The following is a 23377-nucleotide window of genomic DNA, read 5'->3' as shown; positions in this document are numbered from 1 at the left end:
TTAGAGACTTACTTAATGACGTTTTACCCCAACCCCCAGTGCTGTTGGTGCTTTTATAGCACCTCAAGAAATTAATTAAACCCCCTTATGAAAGACTTCATGATATTGTGTTATCCAATACTTCCCAATTGATATTTATTTTATTTCGTACTTTTAATCAAGATGTTCTTTTAAATTGAGAAAAACAAAACGCTCTTATTAAAGGTGGGGTAGCTATGTAATTTATTTCAGAAACACTTTTTGTTATATTCCATGGAATGCTCTTAACATCCCGATAGCAATGGATATATTAAATGCTTTGACAATAAATACATAAAAAGCACGACCAATCATTTTAGCCGGCCCGCCTAAAATAACTGGATGGCCTAGCTGCCTGTCAGCCTCCCATCTGTGCACAAATTTATCTCGTGCCCTCATTGGTCATGTGCGCGTTCATGTGTGTTAGAGGAGGGGCTCTGTAAGGTAGTGGCAGATTTTTTCCGGCTGTGTATTTTCAAATTCTAGCCACTCGAGCCGGTTTCTCCAAAATTACCTACCCCACCTTTAACACCTTTAATTGCCAAGGCTGTTTTAAATCTCTGTGTTGCAGTTTTTCAAGTTAACAATGTGATGACAGAGATGAGGAGGGGATCCAAAAACTGACCAATGGCCATGACACTGACACACACACAAACACACGCACACACACACACACACTATATGACCACAACTCTCTCCATGCGGCTCATTTGGAAAGGCGCAGCAGTGCGCCGCGCTCCTCCTCTCTCCTGGTGTGCACCGATCCTTGATTTACACGCGTGATGCCAAGTGAGGCACATCTACAGCAAAACTGGAGAAAATAACGACAAATAAGTATTTTGCAGGTTTTTGTTTGTTTTAGAGTTGGAAAGCGAAAACATTGCCTCTGTCTTCAGAAGGACTATGGATGCTGAGTTGTTTTATTTTACCACTTGAAAGGCTTAGACGATAATTGACAAACGCTCTGAGTCGAACTTAGCTTAACTTCTGAGACAATACTAATTTAAAAAAAACATGGATCTCTATGCGCAAAATGAGACCTTCTCTTCCCCAGAGTGCGTCGGACCGCAGGCTGATGCGCTGCAGAACGGAGCCGGTAACGGGAGCTTGGAGACATCAAACATCACCTGCAGCAACGTGTCCACACTCCTCACACCTCAGCGTGCGAGGCACAAAGGTGAGTGGACAAACACTCACCATTTTGTCATCTGGTGGTTAATCATAAAGTGTTACTACACGATCTATTGCTGTGCTCTATTGACCTGCCTTACTTGCCTGTGGTGATCAAAGGGAGACAAACAAAATGCAGCAAAAAAAACAATTGTAGCTTTCATTAAAAATACTATCAGTTCAGAGTTAGGTTTATAATAAAGGTTTATGGCTAAACGGGCAAGATCTCTGAACTTAGTTTATAGAACATTTTAGTCATCGATCAATTTGTATTCACTGGGATATAATACTGATGTGCTTATATCTATTCTTTTTCAAAGTAGACAACTGTGTTAGGATTTTTGCTTAAAGTTAAGGAACACAAATAGAAAAGAAATAACGATATGGAAATAAGATCAATTATAATAAGATATAAGTTAAAATAAGATAATCCTTTATTTATTCCCAGAGTGGACATTTATAGCTTCATAATGAAATAGGAGAGCAGAGAGAGAGCGAGGGAGAGAGAGAGCGTGTGTGTGTGTGTGTGTGTGTGTGTGTGTGTGTGTGTGTGTGTGTGTGTGTGTGTGTGTGTGTGTGTGTGCGCGTGCGCGAGAGAGAGAGAGAGAGAGAGAGAGAGACGGTCAGGAATTAAATTCTGTGAATCACAGGGGATTGATTCATAAAAATAGTCTCATGGCTTCATATCTGGATGGTTGCATGGTAGTGCAGCTGTATATTTAATACATGATTCCTTTTTATATATGATATCAGTTTTTCCAAGCACTTAATTGAAATCGACAGAATAATTATGTGTTTTTGCTATTGTTATCTATATGAAGACTTGAGAACATTAAAGTGTGTCATCACTCATGCTATTTCCTCTCAGTCTCATCATCACCTGCTATATTGAAACTCATCATTGGCTGTGTTATTTTCTTAATGGCTGTTTGGCAGCGTTTCCAATTGTTGATGAGGTGTGTGTGTGAGTTGCTTCACATCTTCTACACCTGTTAGCGATGAGTAATTTTGCGCACCCAGCCATGAATATAACATTACACTATGCTAAATCAGTACATTAATTATTACTGACTCACTGAGGGGAAGTGCAGGAGCATAGTTCAATTAAGATCTTAATCTATTTTTTATGTTGCACTATTATGTTATTGTGCCCCACACATTGTTTTGGTTACAAATAATCACTCTGCAGTTAAGGTTTTCGCTGCATTTTTTCTCTTAATAGCATTCCAACTGTATCTAACAAAATGGACCACACAGCCATCTCATAGTGTGACAAAACGATGATGTCTTACCCCCTTGAACTGCTTTCACCATCATTATTCACGCTGTCACTCCAGAGTTTGATTACCTCCCACCCCGTTCACTCCTTTCCATCTCGCTCTGTCTATCAATCTGAGGCTCTGTGTTTATGGAGCAGATTTAGTTGTGTTGCCTGGTCACCAAGGAGCAGGGATGTGTCATGGACCATTTATAATCCTCCAGCAGTATATTCTGCAGGTTTTCATTCTTACCAAAGGGATCTCACAAATAAATAATTTCTCAAAGACACTTTTTTTTTTATCAGGGAAATTAGCTGGGGCTGATTAAAAATAATCAACATTAATCATTGGTGGGAGACAAATAGCAGTAGCTCGTGTTCGATGTAACCAAGTCATTGGGCACAAAAACAATTGGTAAGGTTTAGCAAAACATCTTGTTGGTTTGAAATGACTTCATCTTCATGGTTACATTAGTAATCACCTGTTCAAGGGTTCGGAACGAGTTTGGTCATTCTGTCAGTAAAGGAAACTTCTGGTCTTGAAATCTGACATTTGATTGACTTATCCCTCCATTCATCCCGACCTCCTCCCCATGCAGGCAGATTGTATCACTCCTCAATAACGTCAACTGACTTACTCCTTTGCTCCCAAAAGTCTAGAGTAATAATTACAAAAAACACAGAGGGCTTTGCTGATAAAACATATGCATGTAATGTGTTTTTCTGTCTTCATTATATTTAAAACAGACCTTGCAAACTTCTATTTTTATACATAATTACAAATAATGTAGAGTTTGAGAGACGGTCAAACACTTGGGTTTACAGTATCCGTCTGAATTATATTCCTCACGTTCATGGATGCGCAGTACACTTTTAATTGCGCAAAATGGGTGTACCCCAGAATGGGTGAATTATATTTATATGAAAAATTGTTTTAATACATCACTGCTTTCCGATAATTTCACTATACATCTCAAGGCCATTGAAATACACTCTCACTGTTGGAAGGAACATGCCACTCAACCATAAACACCTTTCAGAGTGTTTTCACGTTGCATGCAGCTCAGGTGTTATGTTTGATTTGAAACAGAAACCTGCAGACTCTCTAAGTGCTTCATGGCAAAGGTTTGACACCCCCTGCAGTAGACTTGATAGATGTTATGGTGGATTTAAGTGAAGCCTGCCATGCCATGTTTACTGCACTAGACACACGGTGATGACTATATTAATAGAGTCAATAAAGATGCTGTCAAGGATACTGATGCTGATTGTACCACCCCCCTACTTAAATCATGTTCAAATGATACTAAATACAGTTGCACACATCTTGTGTACATATCTTTCTGTTTTGGTGGTCATGCCACAACCGTGCACGTGCATGCATGCGCGAGTCATAGTGACTGTCTGCATTTTGGGGGGGGGGGTTTGTGCCAGCTAAAATCTTGCCTAGGGCAGCAAATTGGTCAGGCAGCCATGACCAGGGGCTCTGCGGCTCATGTGGTGTAGTCTGTCAGTCAACAGAAAGTGGTTTCATTCGATCAACTTTCCCAGGGTCCGGTTGGTTTAGTGGCAAGGCAGAGATGACATTTACTATGCTGGATTAGCAACTGGCTGTGACATTTACCAATACCTCAGTCTTACGAGAGAAGAGTCGGCTTTTCCCTGATAGGTGCAGCGAAACGAGGGCCAACTGGGATAGAAAGAGACACGCACTGCATATGTATTAGGAGGGGAGTAAATCATAGTCAATATAATGTCTGACATACTGAATAAGAGAAGCAGATGAAAGCTTAAATATTCATGGGATGAATGCAAACCCCATTATTAATTCAACCACCAGTTCGCCGCACATCTAATAATAGTGTGCCGTTATGGTTTCACTTAAAGTATTTTAATGTTATTGTTGGCACATAATCTGTTCACCAGCCGTTCATTTTCGACACTTATATTGCTGGTAAAATAACAGTTATTATGTGTTCAAATCGAGGTTACACGGGAGGTGGAAAAGTTTGCATCTGCACAACTGAACTAAAATATGTGTCATAGAGTGTACTGTATGTACAGGAGTGTTGAATATCCCAGACATGCGATGTGTATGGGAGTCAACCAAATAGAGAAACATTGCAGAGGTATAAGGAGCAAGGAATGCATTCTTTAAAAATAATAATAGCACATAAAAAGCTGTTTTCTCAGATTTTCTTTTGATAACGGCAAGGGAGAAAGCTCTGGAAATTACAACAAAATAATTGTTCAAGCTACCTGCACATCCCCTCTTGTCTGTAAACAGAGTTCAGACTGTGGTCCAGAGCCGATGGTGAGGGGTGAGCTGGCAGAAACAGCAGTGGGCAAAGTCATGAAGTAATGAGACTGAAATGGCGGGGCAGGAATGGAAAAGAGCTGTGTTGGTTGGCCCTGAACTGGCAGGTCATCGACTAATATTAAAGTAATTGCAGTTTATCAACTTGTTCAACACAAAAATCTGCCTTCAGACCAATATATCTGATTTCCAGCTCCTTAACAGAAATAAATAGGCAATCATTTGCACCATTGTTTCAAGAATAGGGTGCCTTGTGTGCTCTCAAATTATAGAATATGAATAGAAAGCAACAACGAGCCCTCATTAAGACATTTGATATATTGATTACTGTATGTTCAATATATTTCTGTCATAGGAATTGTATTATTATTGAAGAGAACTGCAGTGTATTCGCTGGCTTCATTTTGCTTGTACGTTAAGAAGAGAGAAACTATGGATATCTGACTTCACAGTTAACTTAATAAAGTTTTTTTTTAATATATTAGCTTTTGACGTTTTTTTGGTTTCAGTTTTGTATTAAAACGTTGTGAATTCAAACAAATTCATTAACATCATAAAGTAACATGTATCCTTTTGTAGCAACCCAACAGTGAGTGTGTAATATTTTCCTCATAATGGTACAACATTAACACTCAGTCTTTGCATCATGTCTTGAGACTCTCCAGACAACAGGGGTTTGTCTGCCAGTTCTCACAGGTGGTGTAATATTTAAAGCTAATCACTGTAGGTGGAGTATTCATTATACCCCCCCTGAGGAGCGCCACACTCAGCACAGCTGTGTGATGCAGACCAGCACAAATAGGAGACTCCATCAGAGCCAGAGGGAAGCCAGTGAACCTGAGGGAAATATATAATAACTCTCCACTATGTTCAACAGCTAGTCACTAAATCTGATTGGCTGCTGTTTTGGTTGTGTGCAGTGTGTTCATCGTCACTGTTAAGCTGTGAACTACTGTCTGATTTTAAAAAGATGCAAATGGGAGAGGTGGGGCCAAGTTGTTGGCTGTAACACCAACACAATAATCCAAAACATTCTAAAACACTCCCACACCAATTATAATCTTAACCTGATGTAATATGTAATGTTTTTGTTGATCAAATTTAGTATTGCTAATCTGCATCTGCAAACAAAACTAGAAACTAAAATAAATGTAAACAAGTAAACAAATCCTTCTGAATCTTAGTACAGTAGAAGTATAAAGTAGCAGAAAAGTTTCCAACACTGACAGATCCTGGCTTTGATTTACACTCATAGATGAAAACTGTGACCATTTTATTTATTTCAGCACTACAGTATATATCTTGTTGAGAAACTGCAGACCTGTCTTTGTATATCATAACAACTCTACAGCCTTTAGGAAATAAGCTAATAATATCATGATGCTAACAGTCTTTTTGAACACATCCATTTAGTGCTGTCCAATGAGGACAGGACACTACAGAATTAAAGCTTTTTTAGGACTTTATATAGCAGAAATAATAATCTGTGCACTGATGAGCAAGGTGATCAATTGAAATGCTTCCGCTCTACACACACGCAGGAGCAGGTATTGTTAAATGCTGGCCTGAAGGAATGTGTAAATGTGCTGAGGGAGTTAACAGTGTTTCCTGCACAGCCAGCAAACACAGTGAAGCTAATTGGCTTCGATTAGGCAAAGGCCAGTGTAACACATTTCACTAGGGGGAGAGAGAGAGAGAGAGAGAGAGAGAGAGAGAGAGAGAGAGAGAGAGAGAGAGAGAGAGAGAGAGAGAGAGAGAGAGAGAGAGAGAGAGAGAGAGAGAGGAGAGAGAGAGAGAGAGAGAGAGAGGAAAACAAAATTAAGAAGTGTTGGTTACTCTCATCTGCCAATCGTCCTTCTGCACGTTTTCATTATGCTCATGCAGATGAAGATGAAGAATGTGCACAAAATGAATCACCTTCAGCTCCTGCTATTAGCGAGCCCGTTGTGGTTGAGAAACCCTGATGTTCAGTCGGCACAACAGCACCCACAATATTACAGGCTACTGCCTTTTATCTGCATAGAAGTGTGTGAGACAGATGGTGGGGCCTAATGTAATTAGATGGGAAGAGTGTGCGTGCGTGCGTGCGCATTCGCGAGTGTGTGTGTGTGAGAGATAGGAAGACGGACTGACTTTTGATGATCGAGCTGAGAGTGGCTGCGTGGAGGCAAGAGAGTTAAATCAATTACGTGACATGCCATCAACCTGCTTCCATTCATGAACATCTACTTTTGGAGACTCTACAAACCACAGGGAATGCTGCATTCTGGGAGAGCAGCGTTCCTGTGGAATAATAATGACTATTAAATGCTTTGAGGGTGAGGAGAAGGATTTAAATTTTAGCTGGTGGAGGTCAATGTGAGAAAAGCAGTCTAAGTTGATATAGGATTCGGAGGTAGATAAATCATTACGGTTCAAAGGGGGATTAATTGTGTCTCTTTAAATTATAATTTTATCATTAAAGAAGCTCAAGAAATTATCATAACTGACTGATATGGGAAAAAAAGGCTCAATGGAGCTGTGGCTCTCGCAGTGCTGGAAAGACACCTTGGGTTGTTTTTATTTGTATTAATGAGGAATATGCTGCCATGTTATGTCATGGCTAAATGCTGTCCTTTAATCATATACTTGTGATGTTCAGAGTCAGTGAGCTGTGATCGATATGACACTAAAAGAATAACCCTGAGGGTACTGATCAGCAAGAAAACATTAATCAATGATGTTGTTGTCAATATGGTTTTAAACAAGCAAAATGTTCCAAGGGCCTGTGTTCAAAACATTTTGACAAAAATGCCATCTGATGTGTCATATACAAAAGCTATGTGGCTGGCTTTGCTGCTACAGAACATATGTGTCTGCGTTTTCGAAACAATTCTACTTGAGAGCAGGAATAGAGGAAATAATTCAAGTAATAATGCAAACCACAAAAAACTCTTGAGATGGAAAAAGGGTCAAGCTCAAGGAGAGACGCATGAAAGATGACAATTCACTTTAAAAATATCCCCATAGAAACGGGTTTGCAGTGAGTCAACAGAAAAATGGAGCTAGCCAAACATTTGGTTAGTGTTGCAGGGAACATACCCTCTCTATATGTTTTGTATGTTTTTATTTTAATGCACCAGTGCCTTCATGGGACTGTGCTGATATATTTTCAGAGTATTAAAGCTTGAGTGTCTTAGGTTGTCTCTACAACTGTGTCAGTGATATTTGCATGTGAAGTGATTTGTGTCCTGCGGATGTGCACATGGGTGCGTTCAACACCCACAATAGAGACCCAGTAGGTAGCCTGTTAAAAAAAGTGTTGTTTCTAGGCAGGTGTTCAGGTAAAGATAACAGGGAAAGCAGAACACATTCCAGTGAAGGTGCCAATTGCTCAGCGCACAGACTGCAGACTACAGCATTTTGTATTTTAGTATCTTTGAAGGGGAACTATATTAATGTTGGTACACAAATAAAAATTTTCATATCTTTGGCAGTCATACCTGGTTACACTAGTGGGTCAATTATATGTGTAAATATGTTTTTAACTAACTTTTATTCTCTTTTATTCTCCACCCCACTCCAACAGATGTAACTTGACTTCAATACTGTCACTCTTGATTTAAAAAAAGCCCAGCTGGACTCATCAAGCTCACTTCCTCAATTTCTTTATAGTTTAGCCATCATGAATCCAAAGTGTATTGCTCTCCACAAACATACAAATGAATATTCCAAAAGCTTTCCATGGTGTTTTCTGATGGACAAAACTAATGTTTGTTGTCCACAGCTAATGTTAATTTGCCGGGACTTCTTTCTGCGGATTGAGATGCCTGCACTTGGTCCTTTGATCTTCCTTAGCAATGGTCTGTTCTCCTTAGCTGCGGTCTGCTGGCAAAAAACTACAGAACTCTGGAATGTCCAAATTGACCAATAAGAATTGAGTATTCAACCAAGCTGTGTAATAAGTATTATAACTAGAAAATGCATTTCCTGCTGAAAATGCGTGCGAATGCTGTAAACTGTGTACCTTTGTGGCTGAATTTAGCTGAAAATGCAGAAAAAGCTGAATATGTTATTAGCTGAATGGTAGCTGCTTTTAGCTACAAAAACCAAGTAAGTGTGTTGCTGAACTTAGCGGAGAAATGCAGAAAAGTGAAAATGATTTGAATCAAAATTGTTACAGCTCAAATGCATTGCAATGACTTTGTTGAAAACTTGAAAGTAAAATGTTAAACTGGAAGAGTAGGAAAAATAGTGAAGAAGCTTAATATTTAAAAGAAAAGGTTTAAAAAAGGTATGTAGAGCCTCAATGTCCTGAAATAGCTGAATAATTTAATAGTTGAATGGTTTCTGTAGCTGAAAGTAGGCTGAAGGAGTTATATATTAAATGTAAGTAGTGAATGAATGTGTATTAAGAAGAGAAAAGAAAGTAAAAACTCTTTGAAAAGTAGCAGAATATTTTAACTGCAAACTTTTGAACTAAAACCATACGTCACCAATAATGTCTAAAATATGTGGAACATGTTGAAGTCAGTAGGAAGTCTCCATCAGACAGAAAATAATAGGCTGAGACAGTCTGTTAAACTCCAGTCTGTGTATTTGTGTTTGAGGTGACGACGTTATCAAACACCTGTGTGAGCCCAGAGATCAAAGGTTTCCATGGAGATGTGCAGTAATCAGTGAAAGGAGAGCCTTTCCATTGATCTGAATGAGAGATAAACCTCTTACATTTCTAACGGTAGCTGCTATCGGTAAAATGTCAACGTGTGCAGCATGTCAGGACCCTGAGGAGCGTCTGAGTCTGCTTTTTGTGTACTTTCGGGTCAATAATGTGGCATTTTTGGCAGATTTACTAAAGGTGTGCAGCTGCTGCTCTGAGGAAAGATCAGGTTGAATTTACAATGGGCCTTAATGGAGACATGTTGAACGTTTTTGTCACTTCATGCCCTCAAGAGGCATTTTGTTTAATTTTTTTGTTTTATTTTATTTTATTTTTCAAGGTAGGAGAGGTTTTCCTACGTTTTTCATGAAAGAAGATGTCCAAGGAGTGTAGGATTTGGGAGTTATGACAGGTTGAAGAAAAAGGTTGAAGGCAAATTTCAAGCTCTCCGCCACTCTAGCTGTGACATCACGCACTCTAAGCCTTAACGAGCTGTGCAATACACACTCATGTTAAAATCTGAAGAAGGCCTCTTTACCAAGCTCCAAACTAAGTTAAATATCTCAAAAAGTGTAAACAATATCAGAAATCTGAATACAAGTTGAATAGCTGAATGTCTTGTGATCATTTTAAAGTTGGAATGAAGTCTGTAGCTGAAAGTATGTGGAGGAAGTAGCATTTGGCGCAAGGTATAGGTAAAAGAGGATTTGAAGGTTCCTCCCATTGAGTTACATGTTAAAAAAATTGTTTAAAAATATGAATATTTCAAAAAGTACAACATATTTTGAAAAAGTTGAAAGTTTCCCATCATGTGCTGAAAAGGCTGAATATTTTTGATATTGAATGGTTTCTGTAGATGAAAGTATGCTGAAGTTATTGAGAGCCAAACTTTTTGGTGAAATAAGAAGACCGGAGAATAAAGAAACAGAAGAACAATAGTGGTGGTTGCACAGCATTCACACTAATAAAAGGGGATTATAAAAAAGAGACTAGAGCAGATAGTTGGTTCTAGTATTTTTAGTATAACACAGAAGTATTTCTATTGGTTCCATGCAGTCGTAATCAATAACGACAGCGTTATTGTATTGATCCTCATGTAAATCAGATCTGGTGGTTCAGTAGGGCAAACACACTAACACCTTCTCTCCTCCTGTCTCTCTCTGTGCCAGATGACCACACACTGCGGATCCTGCTCTACTCACTCATCTTTTTCCTGAGCGTGTTTGGCAACCTGCTGATTATTCTGGTGCTGACGGTCAATAAGCGCATGCGCACCGTGACCAACACCTTCCTGCTGTCGCTCGCCGTCAGTGACCTGATGATGGCCGTCTTCTGCATGCCCTTCACCCTCATCCCCAGCATCCTCAAGAACTTCATCTTTGGAGCTGCCATGTGCAAGATAGTGTCCTACCTAATGGGTGAGAGAAGGGAGGATGTTGCTGTATATACTGTAAAAAGGCCCTATTATGCTTATTGGAGTGTCCCCTTTCCTGTAGCTTATTCTATAGGTTTTTGTGCAAGTACTGTAAATGGTCTTCAAAGGCTCAAATCCCAAAGTTCCCTCCAGAAGGAGTGCCTCTCGCTCCCTCCCCCTGCCGCCTCCATTGGACTCCTTTGTTTACTTCAGCAACACAGTGAAATCGCTATGTGAAACTCGCACTTCTTACCATGACCAAATGTTTTGAAAACATTTGTATTCAGTGTGCAGGCAATAAAGAACAGACAGACGGCAGAGACCCATTACATTTAATAAAGAAAACCCACAGACATTTTCTTATAATCAGGACGTCCATGTTTTTTTTCAAAACTATGACTCTCCATGCACTTTTAAGTATGGGAATCCACCATTTCTTCTTGAAACATTTTCATGAATATTCACAACCATATGTCCAATTATTAGTATACACATCCTTACAGATGCCAGACGGCTAATTGATATATAATATGCTTTAATGTGATTGTTTTTTTGTACTCTGGTAAACAGTTTTGGACATTTATTTTTTTCATTTCTCCCCCTGGCATTTCAAAGAGTAAAATGTAGCCTACTCACTTAGCTGGAAAAACAAACAATTCATAATAATGAAAAGAGTTACTTGCAGCCCAGTTTTGCTAATGACACTCTTTATAAAAAAGACATCACTTGTCTTTTCGCAGCTTTTGGTGAATCGATTTGGTCGATTGTTACTTTCATTTCACCTCAAATTGCATTGAAAAGATGTCAACTGGCAACCTATAAAAAAGCGTAAGGGGGGGCTACACACTACAAAATTGACACCAACTGTTGTACTCCTGAAATAAAACTCCATTAAGATGAAGCTACTGTATTGATTTATTTGACTTGTAAACGTATTTGCAACCACCAGGAAACAAGCTGCACTTAGGGAGTTAACAAGTTCACTGACCACCTGTCCACCACTTTACAAAAGGTATAGATTACCATTGAAGAGTAACATTTCCATTAACTCCCCTGTTTGTGGGGGGTTCATGGGTGAGTTTGAGTTAGGAGAGGGTATTTCTCCTAGTCTGCATCAAGGAAAATATCCATTCTGGAAAAGTCAGAGAAAAATAATATTTAGATAACATAATAAAAAAAATAAAAAACGTTTTGCCAACCCTGAAAGACAAGAAATCTGAGATGACATAGAACATATTGGATTAAAGTAAGAAGATGGCATGTTAATGTTGGAAAGATAACTATCGTGCATTGAGAAAAAGTGAACAAACCCAAAGGACTGACTGTTGGCTGATTGATCTTTGCTTCATTGGGATCTGGCTCACACACACACACACGCACGCACGCACGCACGCACGCACGCACGCACACACACACACACACACACACACACACACACACACACACACACACACACACACACAGACACACACACACACACACACACAGTCTGTATTCTTGTTGAGAACATGGATAATGAGTAATTTCCCGTCTTATCCTGTCAGGAGGGATGTCCGATAACATCTGTGCCAACATGATTTCTCCTACCAAGACTCAGATAACCATCCCCGCCGTACGTTATATTCATTTGCAGGCTCATCTCCACAGAGCACCACATTTTGTTCTCCGTAGTGATTGCAGATATTACATTCAAACGTCAACGAACATGTTTTTCTGACTTTCATATTGCGGGCCCAAGCTCTGTTCTGAGCACAGAGCGGTAATCACTTTTCATTCATCAAAAGTAAAGATAGCTTGTATGTGTTTACTTACTTTTAAAGGTCCCCTATTATACTCCTTTTCATCAATATATTATAGTTCTCAGTTATATACAAAACATATTTCTGAAGTGTTTGGCTCGAAATACCAAACAGATCATGCATTGTAGCATCCCATAATCCCCTCTGTTTCAGCCCTGTTTCAAAAGTGATTCTCTGTCTGTTATTTTAGATTTTGCACAATAGGTGACCTTTAAACAATCTGTTTTGTTTTGCTTACAGGAATATCTGTGAGCATCTCCACATTTAGCCTGGTTGCCATAGCTATCGAGCGCTACAGTGCCATCTGTAACCCTCTGAAGTCGAGGGTGTGGCAAACCCGCTCCCATGCCTATCGGGTGATCGCTGCGACCTGGGTGCTAGCCTTCGTCATCATGATCCCCTATCCAGTCATCAGCAACTTGGACTCTTTTCAGCGTGCTGACAACACCACTGCTCACCAGTGCCGCCCCAAGTGGCCCCTCGCTACCGCGGAGCAGGCCTGGTGAGTGTTCGGCCTGCAGATGATGTGTCCTTTAAACATCCCACTTCTGTAACATTGTCGTGTTTATATGTGAGCAGAAGTACAGAAGAGCTGTAAAGTCAGAGAGAACGGTATCATTAATGTCAGTCACAGCATTTATCTAAGGTTTGCTAACATTAGCTAGCATTAGCCTCCAAAGTTACTACTTACAAATTAAATATACTGTTATATAAAAAAGATTTAAACAACTTATTTAGTTTTAGTTGTCCAGGGAGATACAGGGAGATGTTGCATAAGGGATGACATATCATCTGCATATGTAAAATATTACATTTTTGGGTTCTACACAATAAGGAATCAGAGAGGCAGCATCATTGATCCACTGGAAGGCTGCGTGTAGACAGATTTGTTTTAAAGGTTTATATTAAAGGTTATTTTTACTGACAGTGTTTTGTCATCAGAAAAAGTTTTTTCATCAACCAAATTCAAGGTAATTTTAATGTAGAACGTCATTATGTGAACAGAGAAGGCTGAAAGAGGAATTTTCCTCATGTTATTTGTTTTTTAATTTTAGCTTAAAATTCTCCATAGCAACAAAATTACCACTATAATATGCATCCACCCACCATTGTCTTATAAAACCATGCACTGCTCAGCACATCTCATTGAGAGATTAAAAAGTCAATACAAGAACAAATACAGATTAGTGAGCTCCCCCAAAACACACACACACACACACACACACACACACACACACACACACACACACACACACACACACACACACACACACACACACACACACACACACACACACACACACACACACGCATCATCACTTACATTTCCATACTAATCGGAAACACAACAGGACATAATATGCAACTTCACATGAAACTTCAAAGCTCAGATCATCCATCATGCTTGCCATCCGGACAATGTTCCGTTTTGTTTCATATAAACTGTTGATAATCTGTGTCTGAAATGTATTTTGTTTTGCGTCTGTGCGTCTGTGTGTGTGTGTACTTTCAACGAGGCAGGTTACCCTGAAACACCTCATTTACTTTCATGTTTGGAAATCTTTTTTTAGCAGCTTTTATTATCCGTCCACTGGGTGTTCTTTGTGGAAACATTAGGGCAGATGAGGAGAGCAGAAGGATGTTTTAATGAAAAAATAGGATGGAACAGGCTTTAGGGTTATTTCAGAGAACTGTGTGTTTTTGTGCACAGCTGAAACATTTTCAATTATGTCTTTATTTTAGTGTAGGCTTGGGTTTAGACATTTGTGTATTAATGCCAGACCCAGTAAGTGTATCACCATTCGATTTTGATCCACAGAGGATAACACAATTAGTCATTTTGATACATTTACAGCTTTTCTAACGGTCTCGCACAAATTCCAGAAGACTTACCATCTGGATAGAGAATGCTTTGTTTGTTTGTAATTTAGGAGAGAGAGAGAGAGAGAGAGAGAGAGATAGAGAGAGAGAGAGAGAGAGAGAGAGAGAGAGAGAGAGAGAGAGAGAGAGAGAGAGAGAGAGAGAGAGAGAGAGAGAGAGAGAGAGAGAGAGAGAGAGAGAGAGAAACCAACCAACCAAAGTCCCTGTTTAGGGTGTGGTTTATGATTGGCATTTTAGCCCATGACAAATATTTGTACCTGTTACCCAAGATGCAACCTGGCTATTTTCGATCCAGATACACTGGAAATTAAATATTGTGTAATGCAATACAAAATATGAATGTGTTTTTTGTGAGAAAATTCTAAAGATAATAATACTGTAAATATATTGTAATTTAAAGTCTTACAAGCTTAGCAAGGTAAGCTTATTGAAAGCATATACTTGTGCTAAGTATTAGATGAATGAAAAGTTACATGTAATGTCGTTTCTGACATCAGGAAAACAGCCAATAGTCTTTCATCAAAATAGTTTGAAAAGTCTCTGAGGATTTTGGAAATATTATCTGAATATCCAATATTTTAATTTACAGATAGAGATTATACAGTTAGAGATTAAAGGGTAGAAAACTGTGGCCACATGAATGCCTGAATGATGCACATCTTAACCCCTCTCTTGTGTCTTTTAGGTACATTCTGCTGCTGCTTGTGCTGTTTGCAATCCCAGGGCTGGTGATGATTGTAGCCTATGGACTGATCTCCAGGGAACTTTACAGAGGCATCCAGTTTGAGATGGGCCACAAAAAAGACTCTACTGGTGAGTCCATGCACACTAAACGTAGAGAAAACACACACAATTGTAGGGTACAGCTTAAATGAGGGCTATCTAGTTCACAGGCAACAGTCAATGAATAACATTGACCCCAAAAATACAGCATTGAGTAAAAACAGCGAATGTTAAGACTCCAGAAGTATGACCTTATCTTTCAGCTAGGTGACGCAAAGACAAACGGGTAGTTGGGACAGAAAGATAGACAGACAGAAATGGTATACAAATGTAAGCCTGTTGATTTGCATGCATGGATTCACAACGTAAAATGTTTTTGTTTCTCAAACCGAAATTACAACCAGTTATTGTCCGACATGGTTAAAAAGAATTATGAGAAACATTTTCAACAAAGAAGTTAATCCATGTGAACTGATATGATGCCATGTGTTCACCCTTTCTCAGAGGTAAGAAAGGATGTAGAAGGACGGGAGCAGAAAGATTTTTCAAGCTGTTGGAAAATAAGACTTGGACTTCATAAAAATACGCAGGTGACCCATGCAGGTACAGCACTCCGGTTCTTTTCTCTACTACATTTTGCAATGAAAAAACTAAACAAATCACAGAACCAGCCAACTTGTTAATCCTTATCCTATCATTGGCAATATCTCAACACACTTGACGAAAACAAGGCACTGACAACAACACTCAAAGCTTTCTTCTGACCTCTAAAGATTTATAGAAGAAATACAGTTTTTCTTAAAAAGCTGACGTTTTGATTGCAATGTAATTTATACATAGTAGCAACCAACCAGAAGATAATTTTTTTTTTCTATTCATGTGAACGATGAGTATTTCATTTTAATCACAACGATTTCATTAGTGCTACAATCATTGTAATGTGTGCAGGTTAAGTGGAACATAACCTTTTGTGAGCATATGAGAGTGTGTCTCGGGTGAAAGCAGCAGGGAGTGAATTTGCCGGTGCTTCATTAGAGGATGGATTGGCTGGCAGCTGCGGGCCTGGACATCACCATCTGTTTGGTCTCACAGAGTAAGAGTTTGTCTAAAAAAAAAAGAGCTTGAGAGATAGGAGCATGGGGTAAAAAAAGGAGGCTGAAGGATTAAGAATTTCTAAAAATAACCTTTTGGAAAATGTGAGAGTGGTTTATACCTTAATAGTTCCTGTGAGTACTTGCTTCCCTTGTGTATCTATTAAACTGAGCAGCTGCTCTTTGAAGAGCTGTGATTGACGTTAGACTAGCCATACAGATGGGTGCATGTGTTATCACAGAGCCAGACTGTAGGACACACAGTTCCTCTGGTCGATTTCTAACAGGTGAGTATGTGGGTAGGAAAGGTCAGGTGATGGGAAAGGCGAAAAAAGGGGTAATTGAAGGTGAGGGAGTGGCTGGATCTGGGAGTCTACCTAGTAAAGTAAAATAAATTGTTTTTACATACAATACAGAAGTGTATGTACTTGCTACATTCAGTTTAAACAACCTTTTTTGCTCTGCTCTCCCATACAGATGTGAAGAATGGACTGACCTCTGCTGTGTCCACCGGTAGTGATGATGGAGATGGTTGCTACGTTAATGTCGTCCAGCGGCCACACTCTATGGAGATGTCCACCATGGCTACAACTGTCAGGGCAAACAAGGCCGAAAGACCACGCAGCAACACCTCTGAAGCCAAGCTGGAGGCCAAGAAGCGAGTCATCCGCATGCTGGTGGTCATTGTTGTCCTTTTCTTTCTCTGCTGGATGCCGCTGTACTGTGTCAACACCTGGAGAGCGTTCGATGACGTCTCGGCCAAACATGCCCTCACAGGCGCTCCCATCGCTTTCATCCATTTGTTGTGCTACACTTCTGCCTGCGTCAACCCCATTATTTACTGCTTCATGAACACACGTTTCCGAAAAGCTCTGCTAGCCACGTTCTCGTGCTGCGCTGCACCTTGCCATCGCCGCCGCCGCCATGGGCTACGGGACAACGAGGAGGACGTTATGGCAACCGGGGCATCCATGTCAAAGTTTAGTTACACTACAGTCAGCACCATGGGAACCTGCTGAGGCAGATCGATGAAGCCACAATCCAGAGGAGACAGTTACTATGGCAACACAGCACCCTGCTTCCTGTGTGTTTAGGAGAATTCTGCGCTGAAGACATAACATGGAAAAAACAGGCCATATAGATATCATTATAGAAGCATCACTCATGAATGAGAGTAAAGTTATATATGTATATAAGTTACACAAAGATGACTTAATGAAACCTACATAGCTATGTTTAAAAAAGCACAAAAAAATGGAGTACAGTGATGTCTTGTTGGACTGGACCAAGGCAAATTATTTGCTTAGATATTTACGTGTGTGTGAGAGTGTAGGTGTGTATGTGTGTGTGGTGGGCTGTATGATATGTTCTGGTGGCAGCTTGACAACTTGTAATTTGTGAAGCTATAAAAATAGGAAGGCAGGGTGCTTTGTCATTTTTATATAGTGTTTATGTATACTTTGCTGTTAGTTGTTTATCCGAGTTTATGATAGTAATGCAATTGCCTTGTTGACTAAGTGCCTGGTTCTAAATACTATGTTAAATCTGTCTACAGTTGATGAGTCTCACTCATCACTGGCACCATAACAGGCGTATTGAAACTTAGATGGTTGTGGAAGTTGAGTTTAAAGACTCAAAGTGAAAATCCTCATAGGAAGTTTTCTCTCCTAATGGGACCTGATACAGTATATGAGTGTGTTGTCAGCTCTACATGGTTCCACAGGTGAAGAAAATACTTGTATAGGTGGTATAAAGATCTAAGATAGGCAGTGGTGATGCCTTGCGTAGTGGTTGTGATCTGTAATGCTAGCCAACTTTGTATTTTGTGTGGTGCAATGTTAGTTAGTAATGTATGTCATTGCAGTTTTACATGGTAGCAAATATGAGAAAGTTGACTTGACTCTTGTTGACTTGAACTGTGTTTATTTTTCATGTGAGGGAATTTAGTTTGAGGGTAGTACATAATACCTATCACTTTGTGGAGAACATTGAAATATTGGTCAGAGTACAAGAGAATATACTGGATAATGGTATTGAAAAAAATATTTAAAACAAATTAAAACTTTGATGAAGTCACCAGGAGCAGGCTCTAGGTTTTAGAAACAGTAGGATTTTATAAGTTACTATATCCATGCTGTATGACGGGGGGTTTTATATTAACAATGTTCACTGCAGCCTTACAGTAATTGAGGGTAAAGCCAGATAAGTTCATTGAGAATCCAGAAACGTGCAGTCCCTGTGAACTCACCCGCAGGCGACAAAATGGCAGCCAGGTTTCAGAGGTCTCTGTTCGTCGTGCCCTGTGTGGCGTGTCTGACTCTGTCTCCCCTGCTCACCTCACAGTAATTGTGTTACAACCCGAACCCTGCCAGGCTGAGCACAATGCTGTCAGCCTCTCAACTACTAATAGATGAATGGCTTGCCTTACTGAGCATTTTTTTTGTATATTCTAGATTGACCTTCAGCTTTTGTGGTTTATTGTGTGCACATTTCCCTTTGTGTTTAACATATACATCATAGTGAAGTATTTTTAGTAGACTCAACTACAGAGAGACAGACTCTAATCAGCCAAAACCTCAATCTGTATAATGGAAAATACAGCAGAATAAAGCTAATTGACAAACTTAGATAGGGACAATAACATATTAGCCTTCTGTGCTAATCATTTAATATCTGCAGTTCCTTCTCCTCTTGCTTTATACTGAGACAACTTTACCATCACATGTCTCCAGAGTGTCAAGCTTATGTCAAGTGATGAGTGACAGCCAGAACATAATATATACCTTCCCTTTGTCTCACTGTGCAGACCCAGGCCCGATCATCTTTAAACACAAGAGGCACTCATTCATTAGCTGATCTCATTGTCTCTGGGCTTGATGGGCCTGTGTTGAAAAGCCTTTGTATGAATGGCTTATGAATCAAACTGTAAATATGAACCGACAGTGAAAAAAAGTGAGATCTTTTGTGCTCTGTAATTTCTATGTTCTGATCACAAAGTCCTTCTGTGAAATCAGAACATTTTAATTTGTCACAGTGATTGAAGTTCCCTTGCAGTAAAAAGGCAGACAGGAGGTCATTGTGTGTCTGCTAGTTGCTTTTCTAGGAAACACCGGCATTTGTTGTTGTTTATCAGTGACAGTTGGAAAGTATTTTTTATTTTGCAGAGTGCCAGAAGAAGCTGATTTCCCTGCAGTGTCATAGAGGCTGTTAGACGTTATGACTTGCTCCCCAATCCTCACCACATCATCCAGTTGCCACAAACACACACACCTACTGTACAAAGAGTACTCCAGCTTGAACTGGATATTATGCACTAGCTCCCGACCAATTACACGCATGTGCCAATAATTATTATTCCTAGGGGCGCCATGGTTTAAAAACTGCAAAAGGTAAAACATTTTCTATTGACAAAACACAGAGAATACCTGCCCATCACTGGAGCTTCCCTCACAAAGAGTTTTTGCATGTTTTGGATCATATTTGTTTGCCTTTACAGCCCATAATCCTGCACTTATTAACAAAAAACAGCTGGTAGCTGTTTTCCTAAAATAACAATACTTTAACAAAAACGGCTGTTCCTTAGCTGCTCAGCACCAAACAGCAAACAGACAAAGTTAGTGTTTATTTGGTGAACATAGAGGAGAATATAGGCGCTTAAGATATTTGCAGATATTTCCCTCAGGAGTTGATGGAGACCAAAGCCAAGCTATAAGGAAAGCAAATATTGGACCTATAGGTGACTACAAAAATAACTCCCAATGAATGCTAATGTTGCTCTGTTTCTGCTCGATGTCTATAAGCCAGCTGCTTGCTGACATGTTACCCATATCAACTTTTTAAGATGATACTATATCAATGTTTTGTTTGCGGCTTGTTCCCCTTCAGCTCAAAACAATGATTACTGAAGATTTAAAGTTACGTTTGAAATACTACAGACATGTGAGATATCGCAAAAGCATGGACAAATGAAAATGTGGTTTGGTTGGCCGACTACTATCAGGAATCCTTCTCACGTTCACACGAGTAATCAATCATGTTCAGACAAGGTAGCCTTTATAAACTGACAAGCACTCGCTCTTGTTCGTGATTATTATGCACCTGCCGCAGTTTAAACTACCCTTTCCTCTTCACAAAGTCTACATAAAGCTGTTATTGGTTATGTTGAGTGATATTTTCCCTTTACCACCCTACTCTCTTCTCTGTTAGCTTCCTATCACCAGGCATGAGGATGGCATTTCTTAAATTGAGCTTTATGTGTTCCCATTTCTCAGTGTCTGTTGGGCTGTCAAATACTTTATTGGATTCTCTGAAGCTCTCACCGCTGTTTGGATTTCAGAGTACCTTTATGAGCAGAGCTGCCCCTCCAAATAAAAGTGTAACCATTTGTTACAATAAATATTCCTTTGTTCTTTGACACAAGTGTCACTGACGAATGGAGTGGCTGTACTCTGGAGGAGAGCTGCTGGTGGATGATAAGGGCGTCCACAGGTGTTGCAGAGAGAGCCTCTGGGACAGAAGTGTTGGCAGGGTCATAATTGATTAATGTGAGCAAAGCTGATAGTTGAGGAGCACAATTGCTTAAATTGGCTGCACAGGCAGGTGTATTCAGGACACATCCACTCAGCAGTGGTAAAATGAGGAATGATGAAGTTTGGTCTGAATTGCAAATATCCCTCTGAACTGAATTGTTAAGTTTGGTATTGCGATCGTGGGTATTGGATTCAGCTTGTTTCCATTTTACTGAAGGCTTTTGTTAATGAAGTTACTTTTGCAGTAGCAGATCTCTTCTCAGAGAAACTGGGATTACAACACACAGAGGCATGTGACTTAATTTTACTCCTCTGTATGTTTACATTTTTGCTGCTTTATTCATTTTCTGAATGTTATAAATTGGACCTTTAAAGTTGTGTCCAGTGCAACCAGTAGACCAGAAGTAGGATCGATCCTAAAAAAAAGTGTGTGCTTATGGTATTTTGTTTTATAACAACAAACAGTAATACTATTAATAATTATTATCAACTAAAAAAGAAAGTACTAAAAGTAGAAGGCCATTTTTCAAGATGGCCACAATATTAGCTTATAGAGCAGGACGTACCTTTGTTAATATTGTACTTTTGTGGTGCATCATTTACTAACACATTTTCAATTATTCGAATTACCATAGCCACACAGTACATTTGGGGCCCAAAAAGTGTCTGGAGACCCAGGATAGTTTCCAGCTTTGCACGGAAGGTAAGCCAGCCGTACTCTTTGGAAATTAATTTTACACATTTATTTGTGAAATAAGAAGCTCAGTTCTGGAAAAACAAAGGTTTAATTTTCCAATGTGTGCACCATAACACAATGCTGCCTTTTTCTAAGCCTGTCAAAAAGGTCTTTGTTGATGTCGAGTCTACGAGATGGGGAGAATTGACAGCTCTCCTTCACATGTGCAGCAAGTTGCTCTGTGAGTTATGTGTTTTAATAAAGTCTTCAGGGTTGTATCATAAGAAATATGTGTCATTCATTTCAGCCATCATGTCAATAAGAGTGAGAGCAGGAATAATATCGTGGAACATAATGATGAGGATTTTAGATAGTGTCGTCTGGGTATTGTTTCATTAGTGAGGATGTTTACCGTCTCTGGGGCGGATTTAGGATTAGTGCAGCCGTCATCCTGTGAATGTCAGCGACAATATGTGGAGACACAAGTCAAGTATATATAAATATATATTGTACCTGCTTAGCTGTATCCTTATTGATATACACAGTACAGTATATTATCTTAATAGTACATAAATAAGGTGTTACAATATGAAACTAATTACTCTCTTGTATATGTGTGTGTTTTGCGAAGGAAAGACCTAATCTTGTGTTTCAGTGATCCGTCATGTTCCCAAAGCAGATTGTTTAGGCCACAGGCTAACTTGGGATGAACATGGATGAAGGGTTAGAGAAGCAAACAAGGGTGAATTTTAGATCTGCTTCAACGGCCACAGTTGCCAGGTCACCATTGCCTTAAGTGTGTTTTGAGTATACTGTATGTGTATGTCTGTGTGTGTATGTGTGTATGTCCTTCATGCATTTACTGTGCGCATACATGAGTCACTGTTTTTTGAGGGGAAACGAGAGCTGGAGATTAATGCATTTGGCAGCCTTGTTTCCACTTCTATGGAAAAGACATGAGCTTAGAGGGATTTGGTTCTCTTGGATACTGTCTGTTATCTTGACATGTGTTTTTGTGCTGCTATGACGCTAAAAAGGCCTTCAATGTTGACTTGTTCTTTGGAATGTGTAGTTTTCCATTCTGGTTTATGCTCTGGATGGAGGAGGTTCAACAGGTCTACCTCCCTTATGACAGTGCAGATTCATTGCTATTATGATTGTCATTACAGACATTATTTGTTTTTTCTGACATGACAAACAGAAGGGATTTGCTATCTCTCGGTGTGAGGATCATCTGGATAGCATTTGTATATTCTAAGTATGGAAAAAGTGTGCGTGTGTGCGTTCGTCAATGTAGGAGCCAGCATTATAAAGTGGAGGCAAATGTTTTGCCATTTGTTACAAGTGATCTTAGATATTTAATGCTGGCTGCTGTATATCCAAAAAAATATCAAACCGGTGATCCTCATGCCGGACTGATGCACATTTAATCTTTTTCTGGTCTATCTCTGTGTCTTTGTCTCTCTCAGGCACAGACACGCAGTTATACATACATATTTACAACTGGGTGACTATCCATCTGGTAGGACTTTGCTTTTTTCTCTGTCCTGTTATGTAATTCTAATAAAGTCTCTATGTAAAATATCTTCATGTTTTCTATGACATTCTATGACATGTGCATTGGATGCTTCTCATACATTTGAAACAACTTTTTGCTTACCATTTAAGTGGGAATAACAAATTCATTAGTCTTCATCTGTTTGTTTCAGCTCCTGTGAGCAGCAGAGAACCAGGCCATGCAGAAACTAGAAGGTGAAGTGCACCGGCTCATTACTTTGCTTAGTTGGTGGTTCTGCTTAAAGTGCTCTTAATATAATCAAAATAAATGTAATGTTTGCATAAAGCTACTCTTTACAAAGCCC

The 23377-nt window shown here is 39.5% G+C and overlaps 1 protein-coding gene across 1 annotated transcript; it reads left to right on the top strand.

The window, feature by feature from the left end:
• The first annotated feature begins 763 nt into the window (after positions 1-763).
• LOC117480983 (cholecystokinin receptor) lies at positions 764-23099 on the top strand. Its single transcript, XM_034128407.1, has 7 exons — positions 764-1195; positions 6802-6804; positions 10572-10820; positions 12856-13117; positions 15182-15309; positions 15724-15822; positions 16788-23099. Exons 1-7 carry the CDS (start codon positions 1033-1035, stop codon positions 17327-17329), a joined length of 1446 nt encoding a protein of 481 aa, XP_033984298.1. The 5' UTR covers positions 764-1032; the 3' UTR covers positions 17330-23099.
• Positions 23100-23377: the final 278 nt, after the last annotated feature.

This window comes from Trematomus bernacchii, unplaced genomic scaffold, assembly GCF_902827165.1.
Source record: "Trematomus bernacchii unplaced genomic scaffold, fTreBer1.1, whole genome shotgun sequence".
Taxonomy (NCBI): domain Eukaryota; kingdom Metazoa; phylum Chordata; class Actinopteri; order Perciformes; family Nototheniidae; genus Trematomus; species Trematomus bernacchii.
The sequence above is the reverse complement of the archived record's forward strand: the minus strand, read 5'-3'. Positions and strand labels throughout refer to the sequence as shown.